This window comes from Cetorhinus maximus, chromosome 11, assembly GCF_964194155.1.
Source record: "Cetorhinus maximus chromosome 11, sCetMax3.hap1.1, whole genome shotgun sequence".
Taxonomy (NCBI): Eukaryota; Metazoa; Chordata; class Chondrichthyes; order Lamniformes; family Cetorhinidae; genus Cetorhinus; species Cetorhinus maximus.
Genome location: NC_135889.1, coordinates 33,290,545 through 33,310,062, shown reverse-complemented (window position 1 = coordinate 33,310,062; position 19,518 = coordinate 33,290,545). Strand labels below are relative to the sequence as shown.

Here is a 19,518-nt window from a genome sequence, read left to right as displayed (position 1 = left end):
CCTCAACCGAAAATTGCACCTGCAGTGGTCATTTTTAAAGGTTGGGTTCACCAAGCTGGGAAATCTCCCAACTCAGCGACTCCAACCCGGGGACGAGAAGCTGGGCCTCTGTGAGTAAGGATATAGGCAGCAGAGTTTTGACTGATGGCAGAATTTCGAAAGGCAGAATGTGGGAGATTGGTCAGGAGTGGGTTGCTGAAGTCTAGAGGTAGGAAAGGCAGAGATGAGGATTTTAACAGGTACATGAGTGGTGAATATATAGAATTCATTGCCACAGAAGGCTGTGGTGGCCAGGTCATTGAGTGCATTTAAGACCGAGATAGATAGGTTCTTGATTGGTAAGGGGATCAAAGGTTACGGGGAGAAGGCGGGAGAATGGGGTTGAGAAACTTATCAGCCATGATAGAATGGTGGAGCAGACTCGATCGGCCGAATGGCCTAATTTCTGCTCCTATGTCTTATGGTCTTATGAGCTGAGGCAGGTGCGGAGTTGGGTGATGTTACAGAGCTGGAAATAGGCAGTTTTAGAGATGACGTGGATATGTGGTCAGGAGCTTCTCTCAGGGTTGAAAAAGGCACCCAGGTTGTGAACAATCTGGTTTTACCTCAGCTATTTGCCAGGGAGAGGAATGGAGTTGGCAGCTATGGAAGAGAGATTATGGCGGAGGCTGGTTTTCAGTTATCAATATTTAACTGGTAACTGAAGCCAACACCAAATGAAATATTAAGAAACCTGTTGAAAATGTCAGCCACTGTGACTGAAACAATTCAAACAATGTCTAAAAGCATAAACCAATCCAATGCACAATGCAATTTATGGAAAACAAGAATGTCAAACCATTAAATGCCTTTATAATCTGAGGGGTAGGAGTGAATTTTGTGCCCATTATGTTGATGGATGTTAGTGGTAATGTGTGAGCATCAAGCAGACGCAGGTTAAATATAACAAAAGACCAAGACACACTAAAGCTTCCTCCACTCCTGCAGGATACTTCTATCTGAAACACTTTGGGGCATTTGCCTACATAAAATGTGTTATACAAATGCAAATTATTGTTTTTTTTTTGCTTTCAGTCTTGCTTCAGATGCAATGCTCTCACCTGAATCAGAAGATTGTGGATTCAAGACTTAATTCAAATAGGGCCGAATATTGCTGAAATGCTCACCTGCCCTTTTCCTACTGGGTATTCAAAGTTAAGATCAGAGCTCTAGCATCTGAAATTGAAGCCTGGATTTTGTAGTCAGTGTCAAATGAATGGCACTAGCCATTAACTATACTTACACTTGTTCATATACTATGGATTTTTGCACTGGAAACTGCACCAATTAGAAATCCAAAACTGCATAGTGCTCTTAACAGGGGATCTGAGGCTTCTGTGAACACACCAAGCAACTGCATATCTCCTTAACCAATCAGACTGAAGAATCTTTAATGAGACCTGCAGAATCTAGATCAAGAAGTGTAATTTAGAATATTTAATTCAATGCCAAATCATGTGCAGAAAGCAAAATAAAGACAGGGAAAAAAAGGCAGGATTAAGAGAGAGAGATAAAGGAAACAAAGAAAAATAAAACTTCTTTTTATTTAAATTCTTTAAAATCTTCAACAGTAACTAAAATCTGAAGGGATGACATGCCAGACTTCCAAAAGCAAATTTCCAGTGCCAGAGTGTGTTTGTCAGTAATTAACACATATCATGCAATTAAAAATTAATTTAGACTGGAATGGACAAGCCCTAACATTTTCTGTCAGGTTTAATGGGTATTTATCATATAAGCAGCCTCCACTTCACATCGCTGCTCATGTTTCAATGCTGAGTCTCTCAATGAGACAGTTATTGTGAAGTTTCTGGAGTAGCAGGGCAACTCAAGATAGCACCTCCCTGACTTCCACATTTAAATGTACATCTGTGGTTGCTGGAAGCTGTTTGATTTACTCTAATAATGGCTAACACTGACAACTTCACTGTTATTCTTACTGCAAAACACAGGCCATTATGTATTCATCAAAAATCATTTGGAGACACTTTCCTGTAGCTAAGCTAAAATGACTGCTTTTAATAGCTATAGAAAAATGTTGTAAGTGTGCAGTAAGGTTAAGTTATTTATTTCTACTATTTTACGATCTATTATGTTGCTTCTATATCAAAAGTGGAAGGTCAGATTTTCATCCAACTGTGTATTAATCTCAAAAACATTATTCTGTTTAGCTGGATGGAGGAAATTTTTCTGTGCAGAGTGTTTTATTATGTCAAAAAGATTTTCCTTTATGTAATACTTCACAGGAGTTACCAGATATTATGAACCACAAACAAAATTATGTTTCACCAGGGCACAAAGGCTCTTCTGATCTGATAGTTTTCTCATTTACCTTTCCCCTTGTCTTCCACCACTTTTGGGATTCACAAACACGAGAAGTGGATGTGTTCCAGGCACTGATGTAATCTGTAAAATAAATGTCCTAATAAATATGAAGTTCTGATAACATGCATTGTATCAGTTTGTCAAGTGGGTTCCATTTAACTTTGGGTATATTCATATTTCCAAAAGTAATAAACTTTTATTATGATTAACCACTTCCGGCTAGAGACTTCATCCCCAGTGCTCACTGAGTCATAGAAGATATTCTGCTCTTTGATCATAACTATAACCATATGTTGTGAACATAGCCATTGAAAATAAGTGCAATTAAAGATTAAAAACACATTAAAACAGTGTTGATGAGTGTATAGCATTCACAAGTTGTCAGAGATAATTGTGCAATATTTTCCATAAATTTCCTACTTTATGGGTAGAATCTTCGGCTCAGCGAGCGGGGTGACGTCGGGCGTGCGTCCCGGCATCTCCGTGCGTCATTCAGATTTTCAGTTCGGCGGGTGTGCAGCCGACTCGGCCAATTAAGGCCATTTAACAATCAATTAAAACATTGACCTGAGCTACCTGCCCAACATTAAGGTTGGCGGGCAGGTGAAGATCCCAGGCGGCCTTCGTATTTATCATGGAACTTCATCCACGGGCGGGATGAGGTTTCATAAACGTTTTTAAAGTGTTGGAAGAATTTGTATTAACATTCATGGACATGTCCCAGCTCATGTAACAGTTTCACATGAGGGGACATGTCCTTTAAATTTTTTTCTCCCTTTAATCAATGTTTTATACGTAAAACTAATCTCCCTGAGGCAGCTCTGTGCCTCAGGGAGATTTCTGTGCTCTTTCACACACATGCGTGCAAGAGCGCAGGCCCCGACTCAGCCTCCTCCCCTCGCCCCCACAGGGAGAGTTCAGCGCTTCTGGGCGCACTTCACGCTGGGTGAGCCTTAATTGGCGCCTAGCCGATCAGGGGCGTCAATCAGGTGCACGCCCGCCCGCGCTCGCTCCTGCACAACCCCGCCCAGATGGGGAGAAAATTCTCCCCTATATTGTGGAAAGTAAAGCTGAACAATGAAGAATATGAATGTGACTCATAACGAACACTAAACATGGCTCAACTAAAAGCTGCCACACATCATAACAGCATTTGCAGCACAGAAACGGGTCATTCAATCCAACATGTCCAAACCATTAAGATAAAAACAAAATACTGCGGATGCTGGAAATCTGAAACTAAAACAGGAAATGCTGGAAAAACTCAGCAGGTCTAACAGCATCTGTGGAGAGAGAAGAAAATAGAGTTAACGTTTCGAGTCCTTATGACTCCGCTCTGAAGAGTCATGAGGACTCGAAACGTTAACTGTTTTTTTTCTCTCCACAGATGCTGTTAGACCGGCTGAGTTTTTCCAGCATTTTCTGTTTTTATGTCCAAGCCATTATTTATGCTCCACATGAGCTCCTCCCAACCTTCCTCAGCTAACCCCAATCAACAGCCCTTCTATTACTTTCTCCCTTATGTGATTTTTTAGCTTCCCCTTAAATACATCTATGCTAGTTGCTTCAGTTACTCCTTGGGTAGTGGGTTTCACATTCTAACCACTCTCTGGGTAAAGAGGTTTCTCCTGAATTCACTATTGGATTATTAGTGACTCCCTTATATTTTTGATCACTAGTTTTGGTCTCCACCTCAAATGGAAATATCTTCTCCACGTCACTGACCTATCAACCCTTTCATAATCGTAAAGGTTTGATCAAAACTGGTTGTGCCTCTAGCCAGCCTGTTCCAATTCAGCTACAATACTGGCATCTACTTGAAAAGTGGAAAATTGCCCAATAAGTCTTGTCCACAAAAGCAGGACAAATCCAATCCGAACAATTACTGCTTCATCAGTCTACTCGCAATCATCAGAAAAGCGGCATCAAAAGCACTAGCAAGTGGCACTTGCTCACCAATAACTTGCTGAATGATGCCCTGCCAGGATCGCTTGGCTCCAGACCTCAGTACACCACATGGACGGTAGAAGTTCAAGAAGGTAGCTCACCGCCACCTTCTTGGGGGCATTTAGGGATTGGCAATAAATGCTGTTCTTGTCAGCAATGTCCATAACCCATGAACAAGAAAAGGCCACTCCTAAGTTTTCTCTTTTTTAGAGAAAAGAACCTCAAGTTGTTCAATCTTTCCTGATAGGTATAACCTCTAAGCATCATCATAGTAAATCTATTTTACACCGTCTTCTTTTCATAAAACGGAGACCAGAGCTGTTCAAAGTACTCCAAGTGTGGCCTAACCAAGGTTCTAAAGAAGGTTAACATAACTTCTCTGCTTTTCAATTCTATTCCCCTACAAAGGAGCCTGGGTGTTTTGCTTGTCTTATTATGTCCATATTAACTTGGCTCACTACTTTAAGGGTGAAATTTTACAGTGCCGCCGAAGTCAATGGGCTTTTGAACGGTTTGCCGCATTTTGCGGTCCCGCCCTAGCCGCGACAGTGCTGTAAAATTCCACCCTAAGTGATTTGTTTATCTGTCCCTCTGCTCCCAACTCTATTTAGACAACGGAGTATGTGATCTCCTTATTCTTGTCAGCAAAATGTTCTGCCTCACACTTATCTATACTGAAGTTCATTTGTCACTTACATGCCCACTATTTAAATTTATTAAGGTTTTCCTATATTTTGCCACAGCACTCCTTTGTAAAACAATGCCCCTGATTAGTTGTACAGTAATGCACAACTTTCAAAATTGTGCTTTTGATTGCTGAGTCCAAATTGTTTATGCAAATAGTGAACAACATGGTACCAGATCCAATTCTTGTGAACACCACTTTCCACATTTTGCGAGTCTGATTAATTACTTTTAGCCCTGACTCTGTTTTGTAGCCAGTTTGCTATGCATTCTGCTGAAAGGTCACTGACCTGAAACAATAACTTTGCTTCTTTCCCCACACATGCTGCCAGGCCTCCTAAGATTTCCCATAATTTCTGTTAGTATAACCATTCTCTTACTTGAACCCAACTCCACATGATCTGATCTTAGCCATGAATCTACTGTGTGGTTCCTTTATAGCCCTTGTGAAAATCCAACTACTTTATATCTGCTGCATTACTCTTGTCTAACCTTTTTTCGATCTTTAAACAATTCAAAAAGGTTGGTCAAGTATAACCTTCCTTTTTGAAATCATGCTGACTATTCTTTATTCCATTTTCGGTTTCTAGATATTTTTCTATTGCATATTTGATTAAGAATTCCATTATCTTTACGGCTGCCAACATTAAGCTAATTAATCTATGGTACCCTGACTTGTTCTAAAAATCCTTTTCAAAAAATACAGATATTACATTAACTGTCTTTCAGTCCTCTGGCACTATTCCCTCCCCTAATAACTTTTTCCTTCTTTTAATATATGCAGATACAATCAATCCAGACAGGGTTTTTAGCCACTCTAAATTTGATTAGTTTATAAATCATCTTCCCCTTTTCTATCTTAAAGTCTTTATACCCTTAATTATGTCTTCTCTTAATATCACACCCATTATGTTAATCTCCCCAGTAAACAGTTTGGCTAAGTAATAATTTAATACATCTGCCATTCCACTGTTATTACTTATGAGTTCATCGTGTGCATCCCTTAGTGGCCCCTTCCCTTTCATGACTTCTCTTTTGTAATTTGTGTGCCTGTAGAATAGTTTCCTCCTAGCTGAGACCCGCAAAATATTTACAGTCAAATTAGGAACTTCATTGCAACAGTATCTCTTTAAATACAGGATTTCTAGCTATTCTTTCACCAAAGACTTCAACAGAATCCAAATTTCTCACTCTGGAAAAAATTACAGACAACTGGCAATGCGTAGAACAGGCCTAGAAATATAAATACAAAGTTTGTCATAGAAGTTCCAGGTAAGAAAAGGTTCAAAGTTGGTGGATTTGTTTGTATAGCCAAGGCACCCCACTAGGGCAGAGGTAAGGACACCCCCCCACCCCCACCTCCCCAGGTGAAGTAAGGCCACCCCCCACACCCCCACCTCCCCAGGTGAGGTAAGGCCACCCCCCACCCCCACCTCCCCAGGTGAAGTAAGGCCACACCCCCACCTCCCCAGGTGAGGTAAGGCCACCCCCCACCCCCACCTCCCCAGGTGAGGTAAGGCCACCCCCCACCCCCACCTCCCAGGTGAGGTAAGGCCACCCTTTGGGATTGTCAAAAGTAAACACGATTTGAACTGTCAAACGGTCAAGCTGTCAAAGAACGGTCAAGGAACTGTCAATCAACTGTTAAAATATAAAATATGGAGGGGGGGCAAAGGGTGGTGGTTGGGGGGGGGACATGGGTTGGCATGAGTTGGCACTAAGTTGCCATGATGGGTCATAGCGAGTACGAGAGGCCATGGTGATTGGGTAGTGGGTCATGGGTTGGCATAGGGGGTACAAGTATGGTGGAGGCAGGTTCAGTGAGGCATTCAAGAGGGCACTGGATGATTATTTGAAAAGAAATAATGTGCATGGGTATGGGTAAAAGGCAAGGAGAATGATGCTAAGTCAATGCTCATTTGGAGAGCTGGTGCAGACACGATGGGCCAAATGGCCTCCTTCAGTCCTGTAACAGTTCTGTGAAAGTCTAATTGGGAACCATTTTCTCCTGAGTTGTAAAAGCAAGTTTTCATCTGAGGGGTTCAATACTATTTGAGGAATAAATATTTTGGAGTAAATTTTATGGCCCCCTGTTGCCATATCTGAAGGTGGGGGGTGGGGTCACGTAAAATAAAGCGGGTGGCAATCCTGCTGCCTTCCCATCCACACCCGACCTGTCCCTCATATTACATAGGGAGAGGGTAAGACATAAGGCAGTATGCTTTTCCTTAGGGCTATTGAGGCCCTTAAGTGGACAATTAACTGCCACTTAAGGGCTTTATTCTGCCTCCACCACTATTTTTGGTGGAACACCAAAGGAAGGTAGGCAGCCTGGCAGCTTTGACAGTGCAAGCTGCTGCCGGCCAGTAAGCGGAGAGGGGGCATATCTCCTTTTGGGGGTCCTTTGCACATTGTGGCCACCTCCCCAAGATGGTAACACCCCATCCCTTCCCCCTGGCTTCTCTAGCCTGACCTCCTATTCCCCTTCCCCCTGCTCACTGGCCTCTCCCAGCTGTTCCCGCTCAAAATCCCCGGACTAGTCCAGGAGACATTTTCACATCTTCATAGGGAGTGGTTATGTCCCAACAGTGGCCACTGCTGGGGCCACAGAGCTGCCGGCAGCTCTCTACGGTGGGACTTTCTGTCCCTGAGGGGTCGAGGTCCGATTACTAATACTAATTAAGGCTGCCCCCAATGTAAATTGTCGTAGGGCAACCGGGTTTCAATTTGGCGAGGTGGCGAATGACTTTTAGTTCAGGGGGAGAATAATCCATCCTGCTGAAAAGTCCACTTCTTTTTTGCCTTGAAATCTGCCTATTATAATTCCACCAGCTATCATCGGAGAGAATAGCTTCCTAACGACCAATCTTGTTCCATGAGAAAGGCTTTGTTTAGGATTCAAGTTTCATAGCAATATTATAACTGTTCCTTCCATGAGTCTAAGTTTGTGCGGTTTGGAGTTGGACTGTGTACAAACTCTGGAGAGTTTAGACTGTTAACCCCTTCATGTACAGAATCAGTGTTAACGTATTGTTTTAATTCACCTGACAGCTTTTCTAAAACTTTTTCATTCAAATCTAACTAGCCTTCATTTTTAGCACAGAGAATAGCTTGCGAATAATCAGTTGCATCAAATAATTGTCCCAGCCATTTTGTCATACTTCACCAATTTCTTAATCTCATCCAGTCCTCCTATTCCAACCCTGTGCCATCACCATCCCATTGCTCCCATCAATCCCATCTCATCCCTCACAGAAACAATCGCTGTAGCCAAGGTAACTTTGTTGTTGGGCTCCCCTTACCATCCACTTGTTTTTGTTCTCTTCCAACACCCATCATCACCCGTACATGTGTCATGCGCTCTCATCCATACACCCTATGAGCCTCTGCCTGTGCCAGGTGCTGCCAACCAAATAAACCCACCAGCAGATACACCCCTTAAGCAGACCAATCAAAATGGTTTGGACAGACAAGAACTGAATATTAATTCAGATTTCTTTTTATATTCTTTGATAATTTAATTTTGTAGTTTCTCATTGCCTTCCAAATTACTTTGTTGGATTGTTTCCCAACTTTTTGTATTACATTTTGTCATCCTCTCCTTTTTTCCTACATACTTAGTGTATGCCTTTTTCTTTACTCTCAAATTAGCTCTTATTTCTTCATTCATACAGAGTATTTCATTATTGGCTACTTTATTTTTGCTTTTAGTGGGGCATATTTCTCCTGGACTTTATTGATCAAGGTTTTAAATGTTGCATTTCGTTGCTTCTCAGTAAATGTTTTCAGTTTATTTCCCCTGAATCCATTCTCGTCCCCATAAAATCCAACTTCTTTCAAATTTAAAAATCCTTCATCACACTTATGTCCTTCTCAATGTTTATCTTAAACCAATTGTGATGTGATCACTATTGCCAATATTTTCCCCTATTCTTACTTGTTCTGGTTCATTTCTCATTACTAGATCCAGTAATGCTCCCTTACATGTTGGTAATACAGAAGTCCTGCACACAATGTAAAACTCCATTCCCTGCAATCCTATCTCTACCTCTTCTCGCTAGTTTATTTTAGAGCACAACAATCATGGGAGATTTTATGTACTTGATTCATTTCACATATCTGTTTACACATTTCTCCCCCACCTCCTTTTGACCAACAGGTGGTTTGTAGTCTATCCCGACTAACGTAATTGATCTTTTATCTATTATTTTATATCATATGGGTTCTGTTCCTATCCTTCTGTTAGTTATATCCTTTTTATCTACAGCCATGATATCATCTCTAATTAATAAAGTTATCTCAAGCCCTTTTCTCTCCTTCTCTGTCCTTTCTAACCACAGTAAAACCTGCAACGTTTAGTTGTCAGCCCTGTTCTTTATCTATGTTTCAGTTATCCCTACTACATCTGGTCCCTTGCTATGGATTACTGCTTCCAGTTCCCCAATTTAACTTGTATGCTATGTCCATTGCTGTGCAAGTTGTTTAACTTGCCTTCAATAGTTATTATTTTACTTAACTTTAACAATCCTTTTATATATCTGTTTTATAACTGTATTTGTTCCCTGGCAGCGTATGCCATTGTTGTTCTTTACCTTTGTCTAACCTTTACTCTCATCTCTTATTTCTTTTACCTTCAGACTTATTTGTACCAGAAGCCTTCTTCCATCTTATTAGTTGTAAGCCCTATCCACAGCCCTTTTTTGTCCTTTCCGCTAGGTCACTAGTCCCACTCTAGTTTGAGTGGAGCTCATCCCTGGGGTACAGCTACTTCCTGTCCAGTACTGGTGCCAGTGTCTCATGAAATGGAACCCCTCCTTCCCAATCCAGTCCTAAGTTGCAAACATAATCAAACGTTTAGTGGAATGTGCATGTGTCAGCCACAGTACAAATTGCTCACAATAGAAGATAAACTGTAGGGTTTAATGCTGGATACGACATTTGCTTTGTACCATTCAAAGCATTCTGTACACTTCTTTGCAAATACAATAAAGTATTGGACTGGGTGAAAGCAGTGACAATGGTAGTGTAAATTTTCACAATAGCTACTGACTTCTGTCTTGGCGAAATTGGAAAGAAAACTTGTCACATTAATAAAAGTGGCATAACATGTAAATGTTAATTAGGCAATTTCATTATGCAACCTAGGTAATTATTAAAAAGATTTTCTCCTGTTACTCAGAAAAAAGGTAATTCCTTTCTCCAAGTTATTTGGAGACAATATATTTGTTATCCTAAGATGAATATAGTAGTGAAGCAAGCTAATTAATCTAATTAGCTTGATTTTCATATCATAATCTGAAACCACTATTCTTTCTAAATTGTGCACTGTAAAACTGATTAAAATGTACAAAACTAACTTATTACTTTTAAAGCTTTTGGTTAACCATCCATGGTTTAGAAGACTGGTTGTGCCAGAGAGGCAGTATAGTATATATGGTACTGTTTTGAAGTACGTGCAATAACAGGAAGGCCTGGGAGTGCATATTCACAAATCTTTGAACATGGCAGGGCAAGTTGATAAAGCAGTTAAGAAAACATATGAGATACTTGGCATTGTAAAATTTTATAAAAATCACTCATGGGATGTAGGCGTCGCTGGCTGGGCCAGCATTCATTGCCCTTGAGAAGTTGGTGGTGAGCTGCCTTCTTGAATCACTGCAGTTTATGTACTGTAAATGCACCCAGAGTGCTGTTAGGGAGGGCAATCCAGGATTTTGACCCAGTGACTGAATCTAATAGAGCGCTGAATCTAAAAACATGAGCTGCCACTGTTGTAATATAGCTAAATAAGGCAGGCATTGTGTGCATTATATAATAAGGAGATGAGTAATCGGTTTTTGGTAACTGGTTAAGGGAGCAATATTGGCCAGAAAATTTGAAGAACTCCCCACTTTTCTTCAAATAATTCATTATCATTCATCTAAACCACCATGTTCTGAAAAACAGTACTACTCAGTATACTGCATTTCTTCTTATGAATCATGCAATACCAGTAAAAATATAAACAGGTTACTTTCATTTCAAATATACCTTTATTATACAACTGTACGAGTTAATTACCCAATGTTCTGATAATTTGTTGCAATTGAATAAGAAATCAAATTCATTATTGAATCACTATTGTGGATCATCCATTCGAAGGCCTCAGGTGTATGCTAAAAACATTCCCTCGAGATATATATATAGAACATGAAAAAAGCCTCTAAATATAAATGGCTCATGAAATTTTTTTGTAAACTGTTGTCACTGGTTTGTCAACCTATATTTAATAACCATATAATTATCCTTGTGTACTGCACAACCACGTATAAAACAATCAACATTGCTGCCCTGATTAAAATCAGTACATGAAATTTATTGTGTTAGAGATTATTTTGGACCTCTAACACAGAAACATTGTTTATACTCTGTACATGAATACACTGTACAGCCACTAAAGGTGCATTTTTTTTCTTGACATTAAATATTAATACATGACAATTTTAAAATTATTTTTTATGATTATGTGCTTGAACCAAACATGTTATCTTTCCAGGATTGAAGGCTGACGGGAGCACAAAGCTTAGCTTTCCACAAGGTCAGAATGAAATGTCACTTTACATGAGCCATTTCACTGAAAATAAACTGAATATATTTTGCCATGGAAGTTAAATTTTATTTATGGTGTTTTTATTATATGTGCCTAATACTACTGATAGTAAACCTCTCCAAACTTGTGAATGAGGTGACACCAAAAGTGAATGTAATCTGCATTGGGCATGCAATTCCTGATCACAGATCTTACTTCCTTTTTTCACAGCTTTTGGTTATGCCTTTCTGTCGACATTTACCATTGCAAATTGCCAATATTTTCTATTCAATCTTGCTCTAAGGGATTACAATAGGACCAGCTGGTCTTTTCTTGGCCTTTTCCATATTGTTGTTTAATGCTCTGGCCACTAGGTGGGTCTGTGGAGCGTATTTCAAAAGCTTCTCCCCCAGTTAATCTCAAATGGAGAGCAGTATTTTGGCTACGATCAAATAGTTAAGAGTAAAGCCAAGAAAGGGTAATATTACTGAGCTGGACTACAGAAGAGGAGCTTTAGATGAGAATGGGGTGATTCGCATGTCAAAAAATGCAGAAAGGCAACATAGAACAAGGATGAATAATGCACTACTTTCACAGAGGATGTCACTTATGTTAGTTGGGGTTGGTTTGGTGCTGTGGCAGAGATGGAAATGTAATTGGAATGCTTCAAAGCTGGAATTGCAGGAAAGGTGGGCATTGGGTTGGGATGGTAGTGTTCAAGGTAAGTGGGACCAAGGATGCTTTTTTTTTTGAGAAGGTGGATGGTTATGACTGTTTATAAAGGGAGGGGGGCAAACCAGATGAGACATTTACCACGTCAGCTACTGGCATGATAGTCAGGAAGGGAAGTTGAGTGGTCAGCCGTTTACTGGAAATGGGATCATGAGAGCTCAAGTGGGTCTCTTGGATGAGGTGATCTCAGAGAAAGAATGAGGGGAATGTGAGAGAGAATCGAGAGACAAGTAGGTCAGCACAAGAAGTCATGAGGGCATAGTGGGCAAAGCAAATGGTGGGAACCAATAGAGGGAGCTCAACAGATGGTCTCAACCTAGTGACAAAGAAGCCCATTAGTTTCTTCCACTTGGTGATAGGTATGTGGAGGATTTAGAGGAGAGGGGTTTAAAGAGAAGGTTAATAGTGGAGACAAGAGTCAGGGTTTTATCTGCTCTCTGCAGAAGTAGTACGTCATTTAACACCTCAAGACTGTTCCAACATTCAATTAGAGCATAGCTGACATGAATCTCAATACTGCTTTTATCTGTCCACTGCACTGCATGCATATACTAGTGCCTTGCTTAACCAGGTGTGTTTCAATCATTGTCCAGGTGACACTGCATCTTGTGTGTGTGTAAGCTGTGACAAAAGTATAATAATTTTCATAATTTTTTCTGGTTTATTGTGATTGTAGTTGGGTCTGTCTGTGTGATTTAATTACATTTGGAGTCAAGTAGGCTGCAAGCTTGAAAATCATCCAAAGAAGCTAGGTGTAGAAATGTGCTTGACATTTCTGTGTGCTGGTGTAGCATGTGTGAAGGGAATTTGCATTTTTAGATAAATGAAGGGATTGTTGGATTTCAAAGGGATGTTAGTCTTTTTACAACTAGCCAGATAAGCAAGACTGAGTCTGTTTATTTTTCCCAAAGGTTGCTAACAATATTGGCAATATGAAAATTTTTATATTATGAGCAAGATTCAGTTTCAAAAACATATGGAACAATAACATTTACATATTAAAAAGAGAGAGAAGGCCATGTAAGATCTAACAGGAGTGTGTGAAACAGCCTTCAAGAAACCTCCAGCCATTTGTCCCTAAGTCTGCGATGTAAAGTAATTGAAGTTGGGGAAAAACCATTTGGAATTCCACTCTCAAGTGGGCACCATGTTAACTTGCTGGTCTTGTTTTAAATATAAAATCTATTTTGGACTGTTGCCTTAAAGGTGGTGTGTAACTGGGAGTCAGGTTAATTAGGAATTTTAGGAATTGTTATAGTAATAAATAATTTGTAGTCTTATGTATGTGCTTGAAATCTTTTATTTTGTTAATAAATATTTTAAGTTAATTTTTTAAATCTCTAAAGGTCTTGGTGGACTCATTACTTCTGAATTCAGTGCACAGCTTCTCAGTAAATACAAATCGCAAAACCGTTGTGATAGCGCGGCTAAGTTTCTCTTGTGGATTTGGTCCATTTGGCACACTTCATCTGCCACATCATAACAAAGCAATGGGATAGGAGCCTGCCAGGTATCCTCTGCTTACTCCAATTCCCACCACCCTTAAACTCACAGTCCTGTTGCATTACAAATGGTATGGACAGGTTAGGTGAATGGGCCAAAGTTTGACAGATGGAGTTTAACATGGATAAGTGTGAGGTTATCCATTTTGGTGGGAAGAATAAAAAGGTGACTTATTATTTAAATGGAGAGAAACTTCAGGATGCTTCAGTGCAGAGGGATTTGGGTGTCCTCGTGCATGAATCGCTGAAAGCTAGTATGCAGGTACAGCAGGTAATAAGGAAGGCAAATGGAATTTTGGCATTTATTGCTAAAGGAATAGAGTATGAAAATAGGGAAGTGTTGCTGCAACTGTGCAAGGCATTGGTGAGACCGCACCTGGAGTACTGTGCACAGTTTTAGTCCCCTTACTTGTGGAAGGTAGTTGCATTGGAGGCAGTTCAGAGGAGGTTCACTAGATTGATTCCAGAGATGTGGGGCTTGTTTTATGAGGAGAGATTGAGCAGTTTAGGCCTATACTTGCTAGAGTTTAGAAGGATGAGAGGAGATCTAATTGAGGTATAGAAGATGCTAAAGGGGATAGACAAAGTAGACGTGGAGCGGATGTTTCCCCTTGTGGGACATTCTAGAACGAGAGGCCATAGTTTTAGGCTAAGGGGTGGTAGATTTAAATCAGAGATGAGGAGGAATTACTTTTCTCAAAGGGCTGTGAATCTGTGGAATTCACTACCTCAGAGTGCAGTGGATGCCAAGAATAAATTTAAGGAGGTGATAGACAGATTTTTAATTAGTAACGGGTTGAAAGGTTATGGGGCGAGGGCGGGAAATTGGAGTTGAGGCCAAAATGAGATCAGCCATGATCGTAATGAATGGCGGGGCAGGCTCGAGGGGCTAAATTGTCTACTCCTAGTTCTTATGTTCTTATGACTTTGCCCACGTCTCGAACAAGGGGAAAAATTTTAAATTAAGGATAGTATAATCAGAAGTGAAATCAGGAAGCATTTTTTCACACAAAGGATAGTAGAAAGTTAGAATATTATCCCCAAAATGGCTGTTGATGCTGAGTCAAACAAAAAATTCAAGACTGAGATCAATAAGTTTTGTTGAATAAAGCTATCAAGAATATGGCCCAGATTTTTGTGGAGTGGGAAGACTCCACGGATTTTCAAAAATGACAGCCGAGGTCCAGATGTGCAAGTCCCAGCTCTTTTTCCAACAAATCTCACTTACGTTGGTAGGGGAAAGGGGGCTGAACACAATTCACACAAGGAAAATCCAAACTCAGCAGGGCCGTTGGCTGCTGCAAAGGAATGAAATCGCAGTATGGGAGTCACAAATTTATGGAGTAGACGTAAACGCACTTGAATGTTGGATAAGGTCTGTTTAACTTTCATAATCTGAAGTTATTGAAATCCCCAGCCCTTTAAAAATGAAAAAAGGCTACAGGTGTCAGTGGAGTAAAAGAAAAACTCTGTTGTAGGAGGTTCAATAATTGTTTGTTGATATTTCCCCAAGGGTCATTTATGAATACTTGGCTTATTCCCAAAAGCAATAATTATCTCAGCAGAGGGGGTTCTGAGGTCATAGTTCGATTGACTGGTTAGAGCCTATTAAAGGATCGATATGGAGTATGAATAGAAATTTGTTTGCTTTTATAAGAGATTAAGTACCTGAGATTTAAAAAGAAACTTTGACTGGAATTTCATGAATGGGAGTTTGTTTTCCAACTATTAAGTCTGTATAGCGCAATCTGTATCAGATCTTTAGAATTCTTTTATTTTATCTCCACACAACTCCTGAGGACTGCTCAGAGTGGGTAATGGGTGAGTTGACATCGGGGTATAAAGGGCCATGGGGTGTGTTGGGGGCATTATTTGGCAAGAGGGTATATGAGGCCAGGGGGGTGACTGGGGGGACACCTAAAATTTCATAACACGACTGGGGTGAGGTCCCAGAGAACCGAGGCGGGTCTTCTAACTAGCCCACCTCGGCACTCGCCTGCCCGCCTGCCTCCATGGTCGCCTATGTTCTGCTTCTGGGGTTGGTGGGCTTATCTCTATACCATACCCATGCCCTCCCTTAGCAAAGATCACGACATTCAAGGGCCTTTTTTCAAGGCAGGTCCAGTGAGTCGGGAAATTTCCCAACTTGAGCTACTCGCTTTGGTAGCAAAAATGCAGGCCTGTGAATCAAAGATGGATAGGTGTTGATGTGTATATTATAATATATGTCTCATTTGAAACACTTCAATTAAACCATCCCTTAACCTTCTAAACTCAAGTGAATACAAACAAAATTTATGCATCCTATCATCATAATTTAAATTTTTAAGCTTCTATTCTGATGCATCTCTGCTGTACCCCTCCAAGGCTAATATATCTTTCCTGAGGTGGAGTGCCTAAAACTGGATGCAGTACTCCAGATGGGTCTGACCAAAGCTTTATACAACTGAAGCATCATCTCTTCTCCTTTCTATTTCAGCCCCTTTGAGATTGTTACTTTTTGCACCGATACACTAGCTTTTATTGATTTATATACCTGGACACCCAAATCCCTTCACTCCTTCGATCCTAGCCTTTCACCATTAGTCAAATTTGTCTTCCTTGGGTCCAATTTAGATGAACTCACACTTTGCCACATTGAACACCATTTGTCCCAGTTATTCCACTCCTTTAATCTATATCCCTTTGTAATTTCCTGCTCCTATCTACGCAACTTAATGCACCTCGTAACTTAGTGTCATCTGCAAACTTGGATATACAATTTTCCAATCCTTGATCCAAATCATTAAATATCTATTTCTATACATATATCTATTATATCACTTGTCACATCCTGTCAATCAGGGTACATTCCCTTTACCCCTATTTGTTTGCCAACCAATTATTGATCAATATCACAAGGTAACCTTCAATTCCTGCAATTTTTTTTAATAACCTCTTGTGTGGAATCTTTACTAATACTGACCAGAAGTCTATATAGACAATATCCATATACACTTCTCTGTTCATCATGCTAGTGACCTCTTCAAAAATTCAACTAGTTTAGTCAGGTATGATCCACCCTTCCCAAATCTATACACTATCTGATTAGCTTATGCATGTTCAAGTGCTCAGTCACTCCATTCCTGATGAAAGATTCCAGTCAATTCCCCAGAACTGGCATTAAAATTGACTGAAATTGGCAATTTCAAAAACTGACTGAAATTGGCAATTTTCCCAACAAAAAGCACAATTCTCAAATCTAGATAGCTTTAGAAAATTATGAACCCACTGGAAATTTCCCCATCTGCCTTCTTTATTAACCTTTGGTAGCAATCGTCAGGCCCTGGAGATATGTCTATCTGATGTCCTGTAATTTTTCAATTGCCATATTTTAAAAACTGATATTAAATCCAAAAAGTTCTTGACTTCTTTTTAGGTTCCCTGGTATTTTGTGTTAATTTTACAAGTCTGCTCTTTCCCTATAATCCATATTGTATGAACTGCATCTGTCTTTAATGTGCCCATATTCCCTCTTAACACTCTCTCTTAATAAGCGAAACATTTTACTGTTAGTCCTGACATCCCTTGCAAGGTTTTGCTCCTATCTCTTTTTGCACCTCTGATAAATTGATCTATTCAACATACCTGCAGTCCTTGCCCATCTACTGTTGTCGAATTGTATTTAAAAGCCTGATTGTTATCATCTGAACTTGTGGTTGTTGGTGAATCACTTTCAGCCTTTTTCTGATTGGGCTGTCTATCCTTTAAAACAAAAAAAAACAACCAAAACAATTAATTAAATCTGGTAACAGCTTATCTATATTTTGTTAGACACACCAGCCGGAAATCCTGGAACCTTTCAGGCATCTGCAGCATAAGAGTGGATTTACACCTGGAATACCCCTGTCGTGCATGATAAAGGAACAGGAAGAGGAGCAGCAGAAACAAAAGGATCTGACAGCAAGGCACCCTGACAGAAGACAGCAGTCCACTCACTAATGAGTGCAATGGGGTCCTTGCCAACCAGGCTCCCCCAGTTGATTAAGCCCCCAGAAGGTTGGAAATCCTGCCTTGAGGCTATGCCCCTTTAATTTTGAAAATATTAAATTGACTGGAAATTTTGCAATTTGAAATGAGACAGAACAAGCTACTGAAATATGCAAGGCTCCTTCCAAGGTTAAGGTGATAAACAAACAAGTCATACTCAGGGGAATGAAGAGAGAGACATTTCCTATAATTCAGAGACCCTTCGAAACTGGTCACTGTCTAAGGAAGACACATTAAAATGCAAAGTGCTGGATATTGAAACAATGACTGCCACAGACAGACCCACCCAAAAAATCCTTGGGAATACACAATGGGTGAAGTACAACAGCCACTGCAGAGAGATTGCAAGAAAGTTTTCAGCAGAGGAAACAGGCTGAAAGCTGGGCTCTCTCTCTCTCTCTTTTAGAACAAGTGCATTTCCCGGTTCGGAAGCCAACTTTACTAGAAATCTACCAGCGAACCAAGGTCGCACAATAATTACAATATTTTCCACATACGACCACATCCACGAAATAAGCTACTCCAAATTGGCCGCAACATTTAAAAATCTATGCCTCAAGGGTTATCAAAGGATACCTAACCGTATATTCTTTACATTCTTTTTTCAATTGGGCTCTACCTTCCCGTTTTTCTGATACCTGTGTGTGTGACCTTGCATTTTTATTATTTTTTTCCCTCTGGTTTAGTGGCTAATACATTTGCTCTTTCTTTGGCTTAAGAAAACCTTTTTTGATTGGCTCCTTGTTGTTCACAGGTTAAATAGTCAAATACATTTTTATTTGGAAAAGGCACATGCTTGTGAAAAAGAAACTTCAGCCTTTGTTGGGACCGACCAAGGAGGCTGAATAGAGGGAAGCCAGTTCACTTCTCCTTACCTGGTCATAACAATCCCACCCCTGCAAGCTGCCGGCCTAGTGTCATAAAGCGGTGGCCATGGCCAGTACCAGACTTGGTCCTGCAGAAAGGATTAGAGATGGATCCCTAGATAGAGGTGAGTGTGGGCGGAAGGGAAGTCACGGGGAAGGGATTACCAGCTTGGGCAGAGGAGTGGCTTTCAGTGAGTACCCCTCTTCCTAATGCCAGGTTCCTCAATTAGGCATACAGTGCCCGTCAACAAGGGACCCTTACCCCCAATCCCTGTGGGCTGCAAGCAAAGCAGACAGGGTTTGGTGGGCGGACTCCTCGGATGACATGTCCCCCACCCACCATTGGTATTCAACCTTAAGTGGCCTCTGGACAGGAAGGCCGCCCTCCACCCTTCCCACCCTGAGCTTGATTGTGGGGAGTTGGGATGGCTATGGGGTGCCCAACCTGTACCCTCCTGCCCGATCAAGTGGCACTGCCCCCATCCCCTGCCAAACCCCCTGAGCTCATCTCAGGTGGAGGGGAGCATGACATTCTGCTAATTGTTACCCCTACTGATGTCACTATATTTATGCTCATTATAAATGTTCTGGTGTAGGGAAATTAGACACATAGGAAATTTCTGCATAAGTTTCTGTCATCAATATCGGCACAAAAACTAACAGAAAAGTAGGCCTAACTTTTTGCCTGAATGCAATCTAGGGAATTCAAGGCCACTGTACTCCTAATGTTATCAATTAGATACTTGACCAGTTGGTTTAAATGGTATTCATTTCACAATATCTTCACCTTTATGTTCCCATATTCTAAACACCTTACATGTAGGTT

At 40.6% G+C, this 19,518-nt stretch overlaps 1 protein-coding gene across 9 annotated transcripts in view; it reads right to left on the bottom strand.

Moving 5' to 3' along the window:
• The window catches only part of LOC144686492 (diacylglycerol kinase beta-like), a 691,325-nt gene that overhangs the window by 271,092 nt on the left and 400,715 nt on the right, over positions 1–19,518 (bottom strand). For all 9 annotated transcript variants that reach the window (XM_078551766.1, XM_078551771.1, XM_078551773.1 and 6 more), the window contains 2 exons: positions 17,425–17,541; positions 2,372–2,445 (listed from right to left, as the gene is read on the bottom strand). In XM_078551766.1, coding sequence (XP_078407892.1) covers positions 2,372–2,445; positions 17,425–17,541 — 191 coding nt within the window. The remainder of the gene's footprint in view (positions 1–2,371; positions 2,446–17,424; positions 17,542–19,518) is intronic.